The sequence below is a fragment of the Lycorma delicatula genome, chromosome 6 (assembly GCF_047948215.1).
Source record: "Lycorma delicatula isolate Av1 chromosome 6, ASM4794821v1, whole genome shotgun sequence".
NCBI lineage: Eukaryota > Metazoa > Arthropoda > Insecta > Hemiptera > Fulgoridae > Lycorma > Lycorma delicatula.
Window position 1 is genome coordinate 32,121,669 of NC_134460.1, and position 16,590 is coordinate 32,138,258.

The following is a 16,590-nucleotide window of genomic DNA, read 5'->3' on the forward strand; positions in this document are numbered from 1 at the left end:
CACCTCATGAAAGACAAACATCAGGTGCACAGAACTTTTAGTCTTCAACCCTCACATTAGGTGCTTTTTTTGGAAACAAAGAAGATTTAAAAGAAATTCTGTTTTTACCTGCATTACAGGTTTAATAATGTTATTAATTCTGCTTATTTTTGTGAAATTATAAAAAAGTTTAGGGTAACTGGCTCTCTTTGGTCTAATTTTACCAAAGTAGTAGCTATGAATAGATTATTTGAGGACTTGATACTCTCATTTGCATCTCTGCTTTCTAATGCTTGATATTTCATATCCTTTTTTGCTGCATTATTTAGCCTGGAGGAAATAAAGTTAGTGTTGGAGAAATCCTACATGGCTCCAGACCCATATGAAGTTCTATATAAATTCTTTTAGTTTATTTAGTTTAATTTTGATCCAAACAATAATTAATAAAATTGTTTCAGACAGAAAAAACCCAAAATCTTGGGCTAAATCTGAAATATTTGGTTTTTTAAGAAGTTGACTCTTGTTTATCTGAAAATTATAGATGTATAACAGTGATGAATATCGTAATGAAACTCTTCACCTGATGGGTAAAATCGAATAGTCTTTTAAATACAGGTCAGAATGATTTACATCCCAGAAAAAGATGTCATGACAATAAATTAATACAGACTTTACTAATATCAATTGGCAGGAGACAATACAAGGGTTTTTGGTGTATTCATTGACGTCAAAAAGAACTTTGAATCTGTGAATCATTTCCAGCTATAAGTTATATTACTTTGGTATTAAACTTGATTATGCTCTTGGATGACTATTATTGAAAAGTGGCAATGAAAATTAAAATTGACAGTGGTAGAGTTGTTATTGAGGAACAAAAGGCATTTTGCAGGGAAATTCCATTTCTCTGATTTTGTTTGCCATTTTCAATCATAATCCAGAGAGTTATATGGCAAAATAATTGTGACAAAGATAGTACTGTTTTAAGCCAGTTAACCAAAGACTCATCCACCCAACTTTTTTCATTAATTAGGTAGTTTTATTAATAATAATAATAGCGAAGGTAGCTGTTACTATAAATATAAACTGTAATAAGTCCCCTACCATGAATATATAAATGAAAATAAACAACAAAACATTTAAAAGCCTGGTCAAATCCAAATGTAAGTCAGCCCCGCATATAATTTGACCCCGATTATAGGTCGACCCCCCCCCCTCCCTTAGTACGGGAGAAAATATTCAAAAAACCTTGAACTTTATTCAGGCAAGTACAGTATTTAGAGGCACTGAAATTTATTTAGTTTTAATTTATTAATAAGTCCATATTCTTCTGGCCTCTTGGTTCATACTATTCAACTGGAATAAGGCATTACTAATTTAAAGTATCACATCATCAAGATGACCATTAATTGGTGGGTTAATTGTTGAAGATATTGCCTCATAGACTGCCATGGTTGAATTTTGAAAGGCTGTTCATATCAGATAAGGTGAGAATTACAGTGAAATATAATTATAGTGAAATATAAATATGATCATCAAATTCAAAAAGATTTTTTTTGAAGAGACACCATGTCTAAGTTCTGGTGTAAATAGTTTACGTCTTCCTTTTGTAGTTATTGCTACTCTGAATTATTCATGAACTGTACACCAGAAAATTATAATAGTCACAGTAATCACTTCTGTATTTTAAAAGTTACAAATCAAGGTAGAATTTCATGTTCAGATGAAGCTTTATTTATGTGGAAGGCAATAGGTGTGAGCTAGATTATTGGTCATGATATGGAGCTATTCGCCATTATAGATCATGGAGCTATATTTCAGAGAAAATGAGTCATTGGAATATTTTATTTACGGGTATGTTCATTTTCATTGCTACAGAAAAAATTATTTAAGCAAATACAATTATGAAAATATTACATTTGGAGATTGTTACAGATGTTTTTAATTACTTTGATAATATAATGAAACAGAACTTTCTTGTTTAATGAGTAATTTTTTTTGCCTTGTTTATATTAAGTATTGTCAAGTAGTGTTAAATAATTACTAGGGAAGGAAAATAAAAGAAATAACCTGTTTTTGTGGTATGTAATTTTAAAGGGAAGTTCAAATTTGTTTTGCTGTTATTTTGCTTTATTATTTTTTATTAATGTTTTATTTTTATTTATTCCTGAAAGAGGGCAGCAGCTCTTTCAGTAGTTGTTAGGGGCGTGAGTCAGGACGACTTAAACGGCCGTATCAACATCACTCAGACCTCTGAGTACTGCGCAGCTGAAAGCAATGGAAAACTACAGCTGCTTTTTTTCCAAGAAAATGTGGCTCTCTGCATTTTCACATAGCAATAATGGAGGCGCCTTCCTTGGTAAAATATTCCGGAGGTAAAATAGTCCCCCGTTCGGATCTCCGGGTGGGGACTACTAAGGAAGGGGTCACCAGAAAATTAAAAAATAACATTCTACGAGTCGGAGCGTGGAATGTTAGAAGCTTGAAAAAGGTTGGTAGGCTAGAGAATTTAAAAAGGGAAATGGGTAGGGCAAATGTGGATATAGTAGGAATTAGTGAGGTTCGGTGGGAAGAGGAAGGCGACTTTTGGTCAGGTGATTTTAGAGTAATTAACTCAGCGTCAAATAATGGGCAGGCAGGAGTAGGTTTCGTGATGAACAAGAAGATAGGGAGGAGAGTGGAGTATTTCAAAACGCATAGCGATAGAATCGCTATGCGTTAGAAACATTGTAATAAGGATAAAATCAAAACCTAAACCGACAACGATTGTTAACGTCTATATGCCTGCAAGCGCCCATGATGATGATGAGGTAGAGTGTGTATATGAAGAGATTGATGAAGCAATTAAACACGTAAAAGGAGATGAAAATTTAATAATAGTTGGAGATTGGAATGCAAGCATTGGAAAAGGCAAGGAAGGAAATATAGTGGGTGAATACGGGCTGGGCAAAAGGAATGAAAGAGGGGACCAACTTATAGAATTTTGCACGAAGTATAATTTAGTAATTGCCAACACCCAATTTAAAAATCATAATAGAAGAATATACACTTGGAAAAAGCCAGGCGATATTGGAAGGTATCAGATAGATTATATCATGGTTAAGCAAAGATTTAGAAATCAACTCGTTGACTGCAAAACTTACCCTGGAGCAGACATTGATAGCGACCATAATTTGGTGATAATGAAATGTAGATTGGGGTTTAAAAACCTGAAGAAAAGGTGTCAGATGAATCGGTGGAATTTAGAGAAGCTTGAGGAAGAGGAGGTAAAGAAGATTTTTGAGGAGGACATCGCAAGAGGTCTGAGTAAAAAAGATAAGGTAGAAAATGTAGAAGAAGAATGGGAGAATGTTAAAAAGGAAATTCTTAAATCAGCAGAAGCAAACTTTGGCGGAATAAAGAGAACCGGTAGAAAACCTTGGGTTTCAGACGATATATTGCAGCTGATGGATGAACGTAGAAAATATAAGAATGCTAGTGATGAAGAAAGTAAAAGGAACTATCGGAAATTAAGAAATGCTATAAACAGGAAGTGCAAACTGGTGAAAGAAGAGTGTATTAAAGAAAAGTGTTCAGAAGTGGAAAGAGAAATGAACATTGGTAAAATAGACGGAGCATACAGGAAAGTTAAGGAAAATTTTGGGGTACATAAATTAAAATCTAATAATGTGTTAAGCAAAGATGGTACACCAATATATAATACAAAAGGTAAAGTCGATAGATGGGTGGAATATATTGAAGAGTTATACGGAGGAAATGAATTAGAAAATGGTGTTATAGAGGAAGAAGAGGAAGTTGAGGAGGATGAAATGGGAGAAACAATACTGAGATCTGAATTTAAGAGAGCATTAAAAGATTTAAATGGCAGAAAGGCTCCTGGAATAGACGGAATACCTGTAGAATTACTGCGCAGTGCAGGTAAGGAAGCGATTGATAGATTATACAAACTGGTGTGTAATATTTATGAAAATGGGGAATTTCCATCAGACTTCAAAAAAAGTGTTATAGTTATGATACCAAAGAAAGCAGGGGCAGATAAATGTGAAGAATACAGAACAATTAGTTTAACTAGTCATGCATCAAAAATCTTAACTAGAATTTTATACAGAAGAATTGAGAGGAGAGTGGAAGAAGTGTTAGGAGAAGACCAATTTGGTTTCAGGAAAAGTATAGGGACAAGGGAAGCAATTTTAGGCCTCAGATTAATAGTAGAAGGAAGATTAAAGAAAAACAAACCAACATACTTGGCGTTTATAGACCTAGAAAAGGCTTTCGATAACATAGACTGTAATAAAATGTTCAGCATTTTAAAAAAATTAGGGTTCAAATACAGAGATAGAAGAACAATTGCTAACATGTACAGGAACCAAACAGCAACAATATCAATTGAAAAACATAAGAAAGAAGCCCTAATAAGAAAGGGAGTCCGACAAGGATGTTCCCTATCTCCGTTACTTTTTAATCTTTACATGGAACTAGCAGTTAATGATGTTAAAGAACAATTTAGATTCGGAGTAACAGTACAAGGTGAAAAGATAAAGATGCTACGATTTGCTGATGATATAGTAATTCTAGCCGAGAGTAAAAAGGATTTAGAAGAAACAATGAACGGCAAGAACTATCGCATGAAAATAAACAAGAACAAAACAAAAGTAATGAAATGTAGTAGAAATAACAAAGATGGACCGCTGAATGTGATAATAGGAGGAGAAAAGATTATGGAGGTAGAAGAATTTTGTTATTTGGGAAGTAAAATTACTAAAGATGGACGAAGCAGGAGCGATATAAAATGCCGAATAGCACAAGCTAAACGAGCCTTCAGTAAGAAATATAATTTGTTTACATCAAAAATTAATTTAAATGTCAGGAAAAGATTTTTGAAAGTGTATGTTTGGAGTGTCGCTTTATATGGAAGTGAAACTTGGACAATCGGAGTATCTGAGAAGAAAAGATTAGAAGCTTTTGAAATGTGGTGCTATAGGAGAATGTTAAAAATCAGATGGGTGGATAAAGTGACAAATGAAGAGGTATTGCGGCAAATAGATGAAGAAAGAAGCATTTGGAAAAATATAGTTAAAAGAAGAGACAGACTTATAGGCCACATACTAAGGCATCCTGGAATAGTCGCTTTAATATTGGAAGGACAGGTAGAAGGGAAAAATTGTGTAGGCAGGCCACGTTTGGAGTATGTAAAACAAATTGTTGGGGATGTAGGATGTAGAGGGTATACTGAAATGAAACGACTAGCACTAGATAGGGAATCTTGGAGAGCTGCATCAAACCAGTCAAATGACTGAAGACAAAAAAAAAATGTTTTATTTATTTTGCTGCTATTTGCTTTATATTTTACTGTTTGTAACAGTCCTCTTGCTGATAATATTTTGCGTTGTTAAAATTGAAATAATTGTAGTTTAATTTTTATTTTATTATTGTCATATGTGAAAATAATCTATTTTTCTTGGTACTTTGTACAGTGTAACTTTATAGCTCAATTACGCAAATAATTACTACTGTTTTTTTATTGATGTCCATCACTCCCAAAGTAGTGTGTGTATTACCACTACATTTAATAAATAAGTAGATAAAGTTAGAAGAAAACATAATAAATAGCAAATTAAAATCTCCATTTTACATAATCACGAAGTTCATTATGACCTTTCGAGTTTTCGTTGACTTGGCAAAGTCAATGAACTGCGTTTACAGTTCTAACATCACCTAACCTAAAAGTGAAATGAAAACGGGGGAAAAATAAGCATGAAAACATCCTATTTCAGTTAAATTAATTTGTAAAAAAAATACTTTCAAAAAATACCTCGAATTTTGTTAAATAACAGTTTTTTTTCCCATTTGATGAACCGCGGGACTCGAATATGTCATTTAATTCATGTTTTTACGGTGATTTTACGAATCGTGCCATTAGGTAGCAGTACTTGATAGTACTAGGCAGCGTACAAAAACTTGATAATGTACTTGAAATAATAAAATTTAAAATATACTACAGCTTGTTTTAATCACTGAAATATAGAAATACTGGAATGTGCACTTGCGTTAGAAATCCGTGCCAACAAAGATAGCTGATTTAGAGGTATACCTCTCTTTGTCTTCAGCCCGCTCAAAACGTTTGTGACGATTTCTCTCATCACAAATCGGAAGTTATCTTTCATAATTAAAGTTATTGTAGAAAGTTTTTATGAAAACATTTATATGATAAAATGATTAACTCTGCATTTATTTAATACTCATAAGCATTGAAATTTTTCTATTAATTAAATAAAATTATGAGATTTTATCACTTAATATTAACTACAATTAAAATTTATGGAATCACTTTCTGAAGGGACGGTACGTTAGGTACAATGCGCATGTGCTGCACTGTGCGACAATGACAACTACACCTCTAAATCTATCTGCCTCACGTTCGTTTTCCGCTCACGTTGGACATAGGCAGTTCCCATTCCAGTATTTCTATATTACAGTGGTTTTAATAGTAAATGCTCTTATGTAAATGAAAGTACTGAAGAGAAACAATTTTTTTAATTCCCATCACTTCTTTAAAAAAAGGATTAGTTTACAAGAAATTATACTAGTTTTATTAAAAAAAAGAATATATAAGACAGAAAAATATACTTTTCTCCTTTTCACGGAATATCCAACTAACATGTTCTATAATTATGAGAAAGATCTGTAAAATACATAGTTAACATACAATAAAATAAACTTTTATTTCTATATTTCTTATTGAATTTCAAGTTATTTTGGTAATTTTTTTGACATTTAAAACAAAACTTTATCTCCATTATTGATGTTAAAATAACTTTTTCGTAATTTGTGAAAAGTTGATAGAAAACACTGAAAGTGAAACGCCATGACAGGCTAACAAAAAAAACCTGAGGAATGAAGTGATCCTTTATTGCCTTCTTCAGTGAGCTACAAGTGATTTTGCATTTCTGTATGTCAGCATGCTAAAATGCAGAGGCTATTTAGCTTTAATATTTAATCATCTTAGCAAATCATCTAGCAAACAAATTATTGTAATTCATTGTTTGCAGTGCATTTATTATAGTGAATTTCTCAATTCACTTGAGGTACTTAATCCAAAAAACTCAAAAAGTTATTTTTATTTAGATTTCAATAATTGTTCATGCCAAAAAATTAATAAAAACATTCTTTAGTATTAGAGGTATAACTTAATTTTCATTCAGTAGTCTATGTAAATATTAAGACCATACTTGGCAATAACATTTGTTCTATTACAAATTACCTAACCATATTTTTTCTTAAAAATTAATGAATGTAGATGGTAAAACTTGGTATAGTGCAGCACTAGTACCTAGTGTGTATGCATGTTTTCTTTTTTAACTTCAGAGCTGTGTCAATTGTTGTCTGGCAACCCATTGTATGTGTTAATGGAATAGCTGCTTGTCACATTCTTATTTTATGCATAATAAGGGAATGCATTATCCATCAGTGCATCAAATTCTGCCAAAAGTTTGGTGATATCCATATTACCCAAAAAAGTAACAATCCATAAGATTATATAGGTTTTTGAGAAATAAGATGTGAGGGGTACACAAATTAACCCTTTCCAAGCTATTTACAGGAATAACCGCACCAGTAGTCTGTGTATTGCAAGCTATATACGGTTACAACCACAGCAGTTGTCCAAGCTTTGCAAGCTATATATGGTTACAACCACAGCAGTTGCCCAAGCTTTGTAAGCTATAATACATACAGTTTAACATGCATTTACACATTATAGTTTGTATGATAAAATACAGTTTCTCAAATCACTTATTTTTCTTTCTAGTTAGTAATACAGTTTTTATAGCAACCAAATAGGCTTTACCGAATATGTTTCTTTGTACAGTAATACGAGTTGGCAAGGTTATGTTTTTATTTAGTTATGTTACGTGACATTACGAGTGTGTTTTGTGTTTGGATTATGTTTTTATGTTTTGTTTGATGTATTTTACAGTTTATCGTTTTTATATTCATTTTATGTTTATTATACTATTATATTATGTTATTTCATGTTTATTTTAGTAAATTTTGTGTATTTTTTTTTGCAATCAAATAAATGCCTTATTTTAACTTCAATAAAAAATAAAATAGGTGAAATAAAAATATTTTGAATCTTTTCTGAAAAAAAAATATGCTCAAAACCATTAGTTAGAGCTGTGGCAAAGGGTTGAAGAGATTATCAGTTTAATATTGAACATGAAAGTTACCACTAACATCTCTCATTTAAGTCTATCCTATGTTAAACTGAACCTTTATCAATTTTATGATGAGGCAGTCAATCTGGGCAGAAACAAAGATTTAAAATTCACTAGTAGTTAACAAAGATCCTGATCAACAAATGTGAAAAGTAATTAGAAAATCTTTCATGATGTCAACATGTCTGTCCTAAAAAATATTAAGTGAAGGAAAGAAAAAGGAAATAAAACTGAAAAAAATAATGCTGTTCTGGTTTTTTCAGACATGTGAGAAAGTTACAAATGTATTTAGGATCAAAACAATCAAGCATATGTACATTTTTTTTTCAGTTTAAAATGAGCTAGACTTTCTGATATCTATATTTTAAAATGTTGTCTCTCTAATAGAGCCATTTTTTAAGAGTTGAATTTACCCATTTATCAAAAATTAAAATAATGATTTTTTTTTACATTTAAAAATTATTTTACCATTCTGTCACTTTTTAGATGCACTTTTATGAAATAATGAATAAAAGAATACACTAAGTACATCAAGTATTTTAACTAGTTTCAATTATCAGCCATGTGTAAGTGTTTTGATAGTATTTATAATTGAATGGCTAATATTTTCCTTTGATGATTATATTATAACAACAAAATAGTTAATTTAAAAATATGTATTAGAAAGTTACAGTCAGTGCAAGAAAATATTGTGTGAAATATTTTTATTTGTTTGTATAGTACGATTTCTTTTTCAGGGGAAGCTTCAGTGTTTTATTTAAGTTGTCAAAAAAGATTTGGTTGGCAATTAAAAGAGTTTTCACAGTTAACTTCGTTCACAATAGTCTTATCAGGTAATAAATTTGTACTTTGACGTCCAAGTATAAGAAATTAGCTGAAGTACCTTGTTCAATGAATACTAAATATTAAAATTTTAATTTCCCTTTTGTGTGTTTCTTTGCCCTTTCAAATTCAAGAAAACATTCTGTGTCTACAAATTTTTACATTATTTGTATAGTCAAGTAAATTTGTGAATGACTATCTCATATTAGATTTTTTCTTTTCTGGTTTTTTTTTACTTAATATTTTCAGCTTTCCTGTAATATAAACTGGGAATAAATAACCATTTTTTCAGTTTGGTTTTTTCTTCTTTATGATGGTTTAAAGGAAAATCCATAATACAGGTTTTCTTCTAAATTTATATAACATTTGCTGCTTTATTTTTACATTCTACACTCTTATACCTCTTTTCCAAAATGGTTTTTTTTTTAGTACGCATCTGTTCATTGTAGCTGTTGAATCAAGCTTCACTTCATATAAGTTACCTGTTTTATGAAATCCTCTAATATCTACCTTTGTCACTTCTGACATAGTGATTTGCATGTTTACTTTCTATTTTCTTTAAAACTGTTTTTGTTGTAATAAAGTTTGAAATGTTTTTTAATACATACATTAAAAATTATTTCAATTTTGTGAAATTACATTTCACAGTTATTTTGACATCATCTCAATAAGCTGCGTGACACTTCCAGATTATCTGGCCATGCCCACTCCCATCTAATCTAGCTAAATAGGGTTAAAGTAAATAACAAATGCTTTTTTCAGATTGATAGACTTGTAATGGATTCACCATTGATAGCAATTTTGTTCAAAAAATAAAAAATATATGTAATGTTGGATATACATTTTTTTTTTATATATATTCATACATTAGTATGTACAAAATATTTAATGTGGAGTTTTGATATTTATAAAAAATAAAAGTATAAATGTTGAACACCACATTATTATTCTCTTTACATTAAAATCAAATATTATTAGAATTACATATACATAACAATATACAGATTTACATATGGAACTGAAAAAAAAAAACAGTTATTTTAAAATATATTTAAAATGTTTTATTTTTTAGGGGATTGTTATAGCTGTCACCACTCCTCTGCACCAAGTATGCACTTCTTTACTGCCTCCTTCATACTCAGTTTTCATTTTCACCTTCACATTTTCACTTTTAGAATTTTTTTGTTATCTTCTTGACTTCGTTCTTCCTATAGCACCTACAGTATCCCATTTTCTTCCTTTAAGGATTCATTATAAAATTGTAAAAAAAACAAAAATCTTATAATATCCATTTTGTTTAACCATACTTTCAATTAATTAAGCATTAATTGACTGTATGAATGAAACCTGGTTGAGTAAAGTGGATGTATATTTTTTCTTTTTTATAATTAACATAAATTTATTGACAAGAATTGTTAATCTGATACTTTAAATGATTAAAATTAAAAAAAAATTAATTTGTCTTTTTTTATTTTGTCATTTGACTGATACTTTTCTCCATTCATTTCTGATCTGGCTAATCTTTTAATCTTAACTTTTACTACATCTTCAGTTATACATTGTCTAGTATTCAAATCTTTGTCTTTCTCTACAGTTTTACCCTCTACACATTCTTGTATTACCAAATTAACTTAATTAGTCGTGTTAATATGTGATCTAACAACCTAGTTTGTCTCTACAAGATTCTGCCACAATTTCTCCATTTTTGTCTTAAGATGTCTGTATTTAGCAGTTTATCAGTTTGCCTAATTTTGAACATCCTTTTGTAACATACCTCTTCTTTACTGTAAAACCCAAGACCTTTTCCTTTGTATTTTTGTTAATGGCTGTTTCATTTTCATAAAAAAATACACACCACTTACGTATTTCTAAAAATTTATTTCTATTTCAATTATATATATCTGTTACTAGCAGACTTCTGTTTTGCATGAAACTCTCCTTTCTTTTTCCAGCCTACTTTTGATCTCTACCTTAATTTCATTTGGTCTTTATAATTTTATTTTAATAACACACTTCTGTAACTTCTGATATATCATGCTTCTCATCTTAATATTTAATTGCTTATCCTTCATTTTGCTACATTTCATTACCTTTGTTCATTCATTTATATTAACGCTGCTATAATGATATATTTTAAATAGTCTATCCAGTTGAATGATATTGTTTGTATATTTATACATTGTTTTGCTGTTTTATATTCTAAAAATATTAATAGAATTTTTGCCGAAGGTTTTATATATATATACTTATATGCTAACTAATATGCAAGATGTTATTCATGTATAATTTAATTCTACATGTATTTTCTTTCATATCTACATATCTACACATCTACACATCATAGAATTGATTATTTTTAATTATTGTTTCTTATCTGTCATGAAAGTTAAAATTTATAATTATGTTTGGAAAAGTAATGTGTAACTATTTAAAGATGTTTTAAGATTTACTTCTATTATAATTTTTTTGGGGAGAGAAATATAAACTTGAATTTATCACATCTACTGAAATTTGTGATCCTGCTAATGCCTCAGTGGTAAGTTGGATGAAATAAGATGGTTCATTAAAAAAATAATTCTTTAATCACCATATCTTTTCTTTGTCTGAAATCATTAACAGTAAAGAATACTTTTATTTATATTTTTCAGGAATTACGTTATATTTTGGAACATGGTTCATATCATCATTTCTACGTGTGAAAGATCTGACAGCAATGTTATTGGTATCAGTAACTCGTATTGTGTGCTCTATTTTATATACATTCGCTAAAGATTGGAAGTTACTATATGTAGGAGTTTGTGTTGGCAGCTTAGCCACACTTATTACCCCATTGTACAGATCTCAGATTTCTAAGTTTGTACCATTACATGAATTAGGTTTGTATTTTACATTAGTTATCTAATTTTCCCACTTTTTTTAATATTACCTCTTTACCTTTATTATCTTTCCTCTCCTTTGAGACTTCTTTGTATTATTTCTGCTTGCATAAGTTTATTCTTAAATTATTATTCTTTCTGAGTTTTCATTGAATTATATTTTATTTATAATTATAATTTTCATTTAATTACCAATTTCTAGTATAGTTTTCTGTGTTTATCACTAGAAATAGATGTTTAGTTGCGTAAGATATATGAGTTAATTTAAAATACTTTAAATCTTGATCTCTTTGGCAAGGTAGTGATGTTTGTATGTATAAAATTACATGATGTCTTATGTGCAACAGCCAGACTTCGAGATTAGGTTGTTGTTTGTAAAAATGTGATACTGGTGTAATTATGTATAATAATTTACTACATTTTAATAAGAAGACTTGAGTTATAGGTGGGGGAGTCAAAAGGTAAGTTTTCGATAAATTTTTCACTATTTAGATATTTATTGTAAATGTATGGTAGCACTGCCTGTACATCTCCATCAAGGACATATTACTATCATATACTGAGCAGCTGTTATTAGTCTACAAACTGTGAAACATGAAATATTTCATGTGGTGCCCAAATTGGAACTCTGTGTTGTGATCTATTTCTATGATCAAGAAAAGGTGGAACATGACCTTTGATAAATTAAAATTCATCTCCAATTACTTGAATTACACAGTAATAGTGCATTTATTTGCCAAAACTTGCACAGTGATGAGCAGTACTCAAGAATGGCTCAATAGATATCGATTACAGCCACTCGCCAGCAAGGCATCTTCATACTGAATGACAACTTTGCATGTGTAAACAAACATTAGTCGTGAAATAGACAATTCATTGTAAATGAAATCACAGAGGAATTAAATGTCTTACAAGAAACTGCAACCTGCATTATACTTCAGTGTCGTGAATATCATAATGTTTATTCTAATAGAGATCTTTTTTCACTGTTGGGCCAGCACAAGGGGCGTTTAAAAGGATATGATTGTTTGTACAGTACTTTAACTGGAAATATATCAGACACTTTGATTACATTTGATTGGAAACGTTCTCTGTTTCATGTCCAGAAACATGCTGAATGGTTCCCTATGCCAAAATGACATCAGTGCCCTTTTCCACAATAATCAAGGCATTGAGATAAATTTATGCTCAGGGTTAGTAGAGTTTCTTGCCAGCAAATTGTAAAATGATGAACAGGCTCAGACAGGTCATAAAAGATCAATGGCCAAGGGAACTGTTATAAAGTCATTGTACTTATGATTGACAATGCCTCACTGCATATATTAGGCATCACAAAAGCACTATAAAAAAATTTAAGTGTAAAGTATGGAAAATACTCTGCCTATAGAACAGATCTAGTGCCTTGTAACATTGTCTTTGCAATCATGGAAGAGGTCCTCCTAAAATGGTGATATCATCCCCATAAAGATAACAAAGATTTTATACAAGATTAGAGATTGAATGTTAGATAATAGTGTTTTTTGCAAAAGACAGAAAAAATGGGACTATTCCATGACAATCCTTTAAACAAACTCAGAAATTATCTGTAAAGGTTTTAGCTGTACTTTCAAAAAAGATATCCAATGGGGAAAATTGAAGATTGGTATACCCACAACTAATGACTTCCATATGAAGTAAAGTATTTAGCTGTTTTTCACTACACAAGCTCTCTGTCTCCAACCTATCAGACTGGAACTAAACAATTTTACTGCATTATCACATATACTACTTAATGACAACTTATGAATTAGTATAAAAGGGTCAACACAATTAAAATCCTTGCAAGATCTCAAAGTATACTGCCCAACTATCTTCTGCTAATCGTACTCTTTAAGACTTTGGGTGTTAGTATCCCCATGGCCCTAGCCTATGCAGCTTTCCTACTACACACAGAGCTGTTGAACGTTTTACAACATACCAAAAACACTACACAAATTACTACACATACCTTTGCACAACAACATTTTACACTGTTTCTTTTTGTATATATACTTGGTGGTATTGAGATACCTTACAAAATACAGCCGTAACCCAAGATGGGAACTATCATACCAGTGGGTGGCTGGCTATGTAATTAGTCTCGAATAATGTTCTCTGGGCACCAGGGTGAACCCAGTTGTATTTACAGTTGCTTAGCCTCTGTACATGTGGGCTCTGCAGAGTTGTCCTCAGTGAGGTCTCTCCCTATTACTCAAGAGACCAAAATTTCTAGTCCTCCAAAAAACCTGATAGTTGGTCCATCATAAGATTTTTTATGTATTAAAAAAAAAATAAGTTGTTTATTTTGTATTTTATATGTTGAAAATCCACCAATATTAGTCTTGTGAAAAGACCTTGCTCAGTGTTGTCTGATGAGGTTAACATTTCTGAAGAAAATAATAATTTAAACAGCAATACATGTCATCTACAATAAAAAAAAGCATTACATTTGTAGTTCTTTGGAATAATCAGGAGGTGGCTTCCTTCATAAGATCTTGCCTTTCCTGATAAATAAGGTAGCAATGGGTACAAGTAGTTTCCACAAGAACAGAAGATTTAGAGATGGATTGCTACTAATAGGGACTTTTGGTGACAAGCAGAGTTGATCGCTCATACATCTAACCAATATGGGCTGTATAAATGTAAGTGCTGAATGCCATAAAACCCTTAATACTAGCCAAGAAGTAATCTTTTGCCTGGTTCCCTGGAGATCGACACTAGTAAAACTGCCAATGAGCTTCATCCTCAAGGTGTTATAGAGATGAAGAGAATAATGAAACATCAGAACAGGATAGAGGAGCTTACTCCTTCTCTTATAATAACGTTCAACCTTCCTCTACCACTGCAGAAACTAAAAGTAGATGACATGTCAGCTAGAATACGACCATTCATCCCCAACCCACAGCAATGTTTCCAGTGTCAAAAATATGGCCACACAACAACTTCTTGCTCAAACACTGCTTGATGGACTAAAGAAGGTCACAATGGCACTGACTGCCAAGAGGAAGAAAAATATACTAACTATGGGAGATCACATTTAGTTGGTTCACGAGATTGCCCAACTTTTAAAGAAGAGAAGGCAATTCTCAAAATTTGTACCAAGCAGAAACTATTTTTTCCAGCCACACAAAGAAAAATAAAAAGGCTGGAAGAAAATAAAAAGATGCTGAACTCCCAGAACCTGGTTAAAACAGACATCTATTTTCCCGCTGTTACATCAAGGCAAGCCCTGGTAAATGCGGGCAATCAACAGTGTGGATCCTGCAATGAATTAAAACAACTTGTTCAGATGTTATCTGATCAAGTTGCTTCTCTCACAGACAGAATTTCAGAGCTAAGAGTTCAGGCAAGAAATAGGGCATTTTTAGTGGAAAGACTGACAGTAGTTTACCAAAAACCACTTTAGTTGGTGCACTACCAAATAAAATTCTTGCTGCACCAACTATGTAGCAAACTACCAACATCCTTATGAAGGGATCTATTAAAAAAATCATCGCCTGTTATGGTATCTCCAGTATCCCAGGCTTCCAAATCCCCACCAACATCCCAAGGTCTCTTCGAGGATATGGTAGCAGATGAAGTGCCCAAAGAAGCAAAGTTTTTACTAAAAATTATAAAGACAAAAAAGAAAAACCAGATAATATTTGATAAATAATCTGGACACAGATTATATACTGTACAGCATGGCCCAAAAAGACTCATCTAATTTGAATTGCTCATATTTTGAAAAATATTGAATATAAAAACTTTTTTAACTTTTTTTTAATACGTCCACATGGTAGTCGAATTCACCTCACATTTTAGCAAGGTTTCTCTATTCACTGCTACTGCGGCTGCTGTTATGCAGTTCCACAGTTCAACCACTGTAGCTGAAAGGAAAGGCACATTGACAACATTTTTTACAAAACCCCCACAAGTAAAAGACGCACACAGTGACACCAGTGTGTAAAGCTGAATTGTTAGGTCTGATACAGCCCATCCATCGTTGAGGAATTCTATGATTCAAAAATTCTCAAACATAGAGACTCCAGTGAGGTGGTGCTCCGTTCTGCTGGAAAATTAAATCTTCTGAAAAGGCCTCTAACTGTGGGAAAATCCAGTTTTCAGGTATATCGAGATACATTGTTTTCCGGTAACAGTGTTCTCTAAAAAGAAGAGGAAGGGACCATACAACTTTACCCAAGAAATTGCATAAAAAACAAATTGCAAGACTACGTGAGAAACTCTTGACAAATGCACTCCACCCTTCATCTGACTCACAGGGTTGAACGCTTGATTTCCTCTTACCTAGATAACCTGTGTCTTTAAATTGCTATACAATCGCCTAATGCTCTGAATGGTAGAAGATACCATATTCACTTCGGAAATCATGCTGAACAGTAATTACAGACACGCACTTCGTGAAGAACACAAAATGATTTCTGTGTGGAGTCACCATTATTTCCTAATACTGAAGTGAACAAAATTCTAGTGCTACCTAGCAGCTACAGCTTGAAATTGGAGAGTTCCCTCTTTCTTACAGTAATTTGATCAATGAAAACGGATTAAAAGCTGAATAGTTACGAAATTTTAAAATCGGATGATTCATTTAGGGACAAGTTGCATTTCAGAAAACAATTTTTTATGGATACAAATATTATTTAGTGGAATGTTTTCAGGCTCCATTCTCATCGAGAGGATAT

At 31.6% G+C, this 16,590-nt stretch overlaps 1 protein-coding gene across 11 annotated transcripts in view; it reads left to right on the top strand.

Annotated features, from left to right (window-relative positions):
* The window catches only part of LOC142326819 (putative peptidoglycan muropeptide transporter SLC46), a 98,677-nt gene that overhangs the window by 65,615 nt on the left and 16,472 nt on the right, over positions 1 to 16,590 (top strand). For 10 of the 11 annotated variants that reach the window (XM_075369538.1, XM_075369533.1, XM_075369542.1 and 7 more), the window contains 2 exons: positions 8,930 to 9,025; positions 11,663 to 11,890. In XM_075369538.1, the coding sequence (XP_075225653.1) occupies positions 8,930 to 9,025; positions 11,663 to 11,890 (324 nt within the window). The remainder of the gene's footprint in view (positions 1 to 8,929; positions 9,026 to 11,662; positions 11,891 to 16,590) is intronic. The other variant, XM_075369539.1, reaches the window with a different exon arrangement.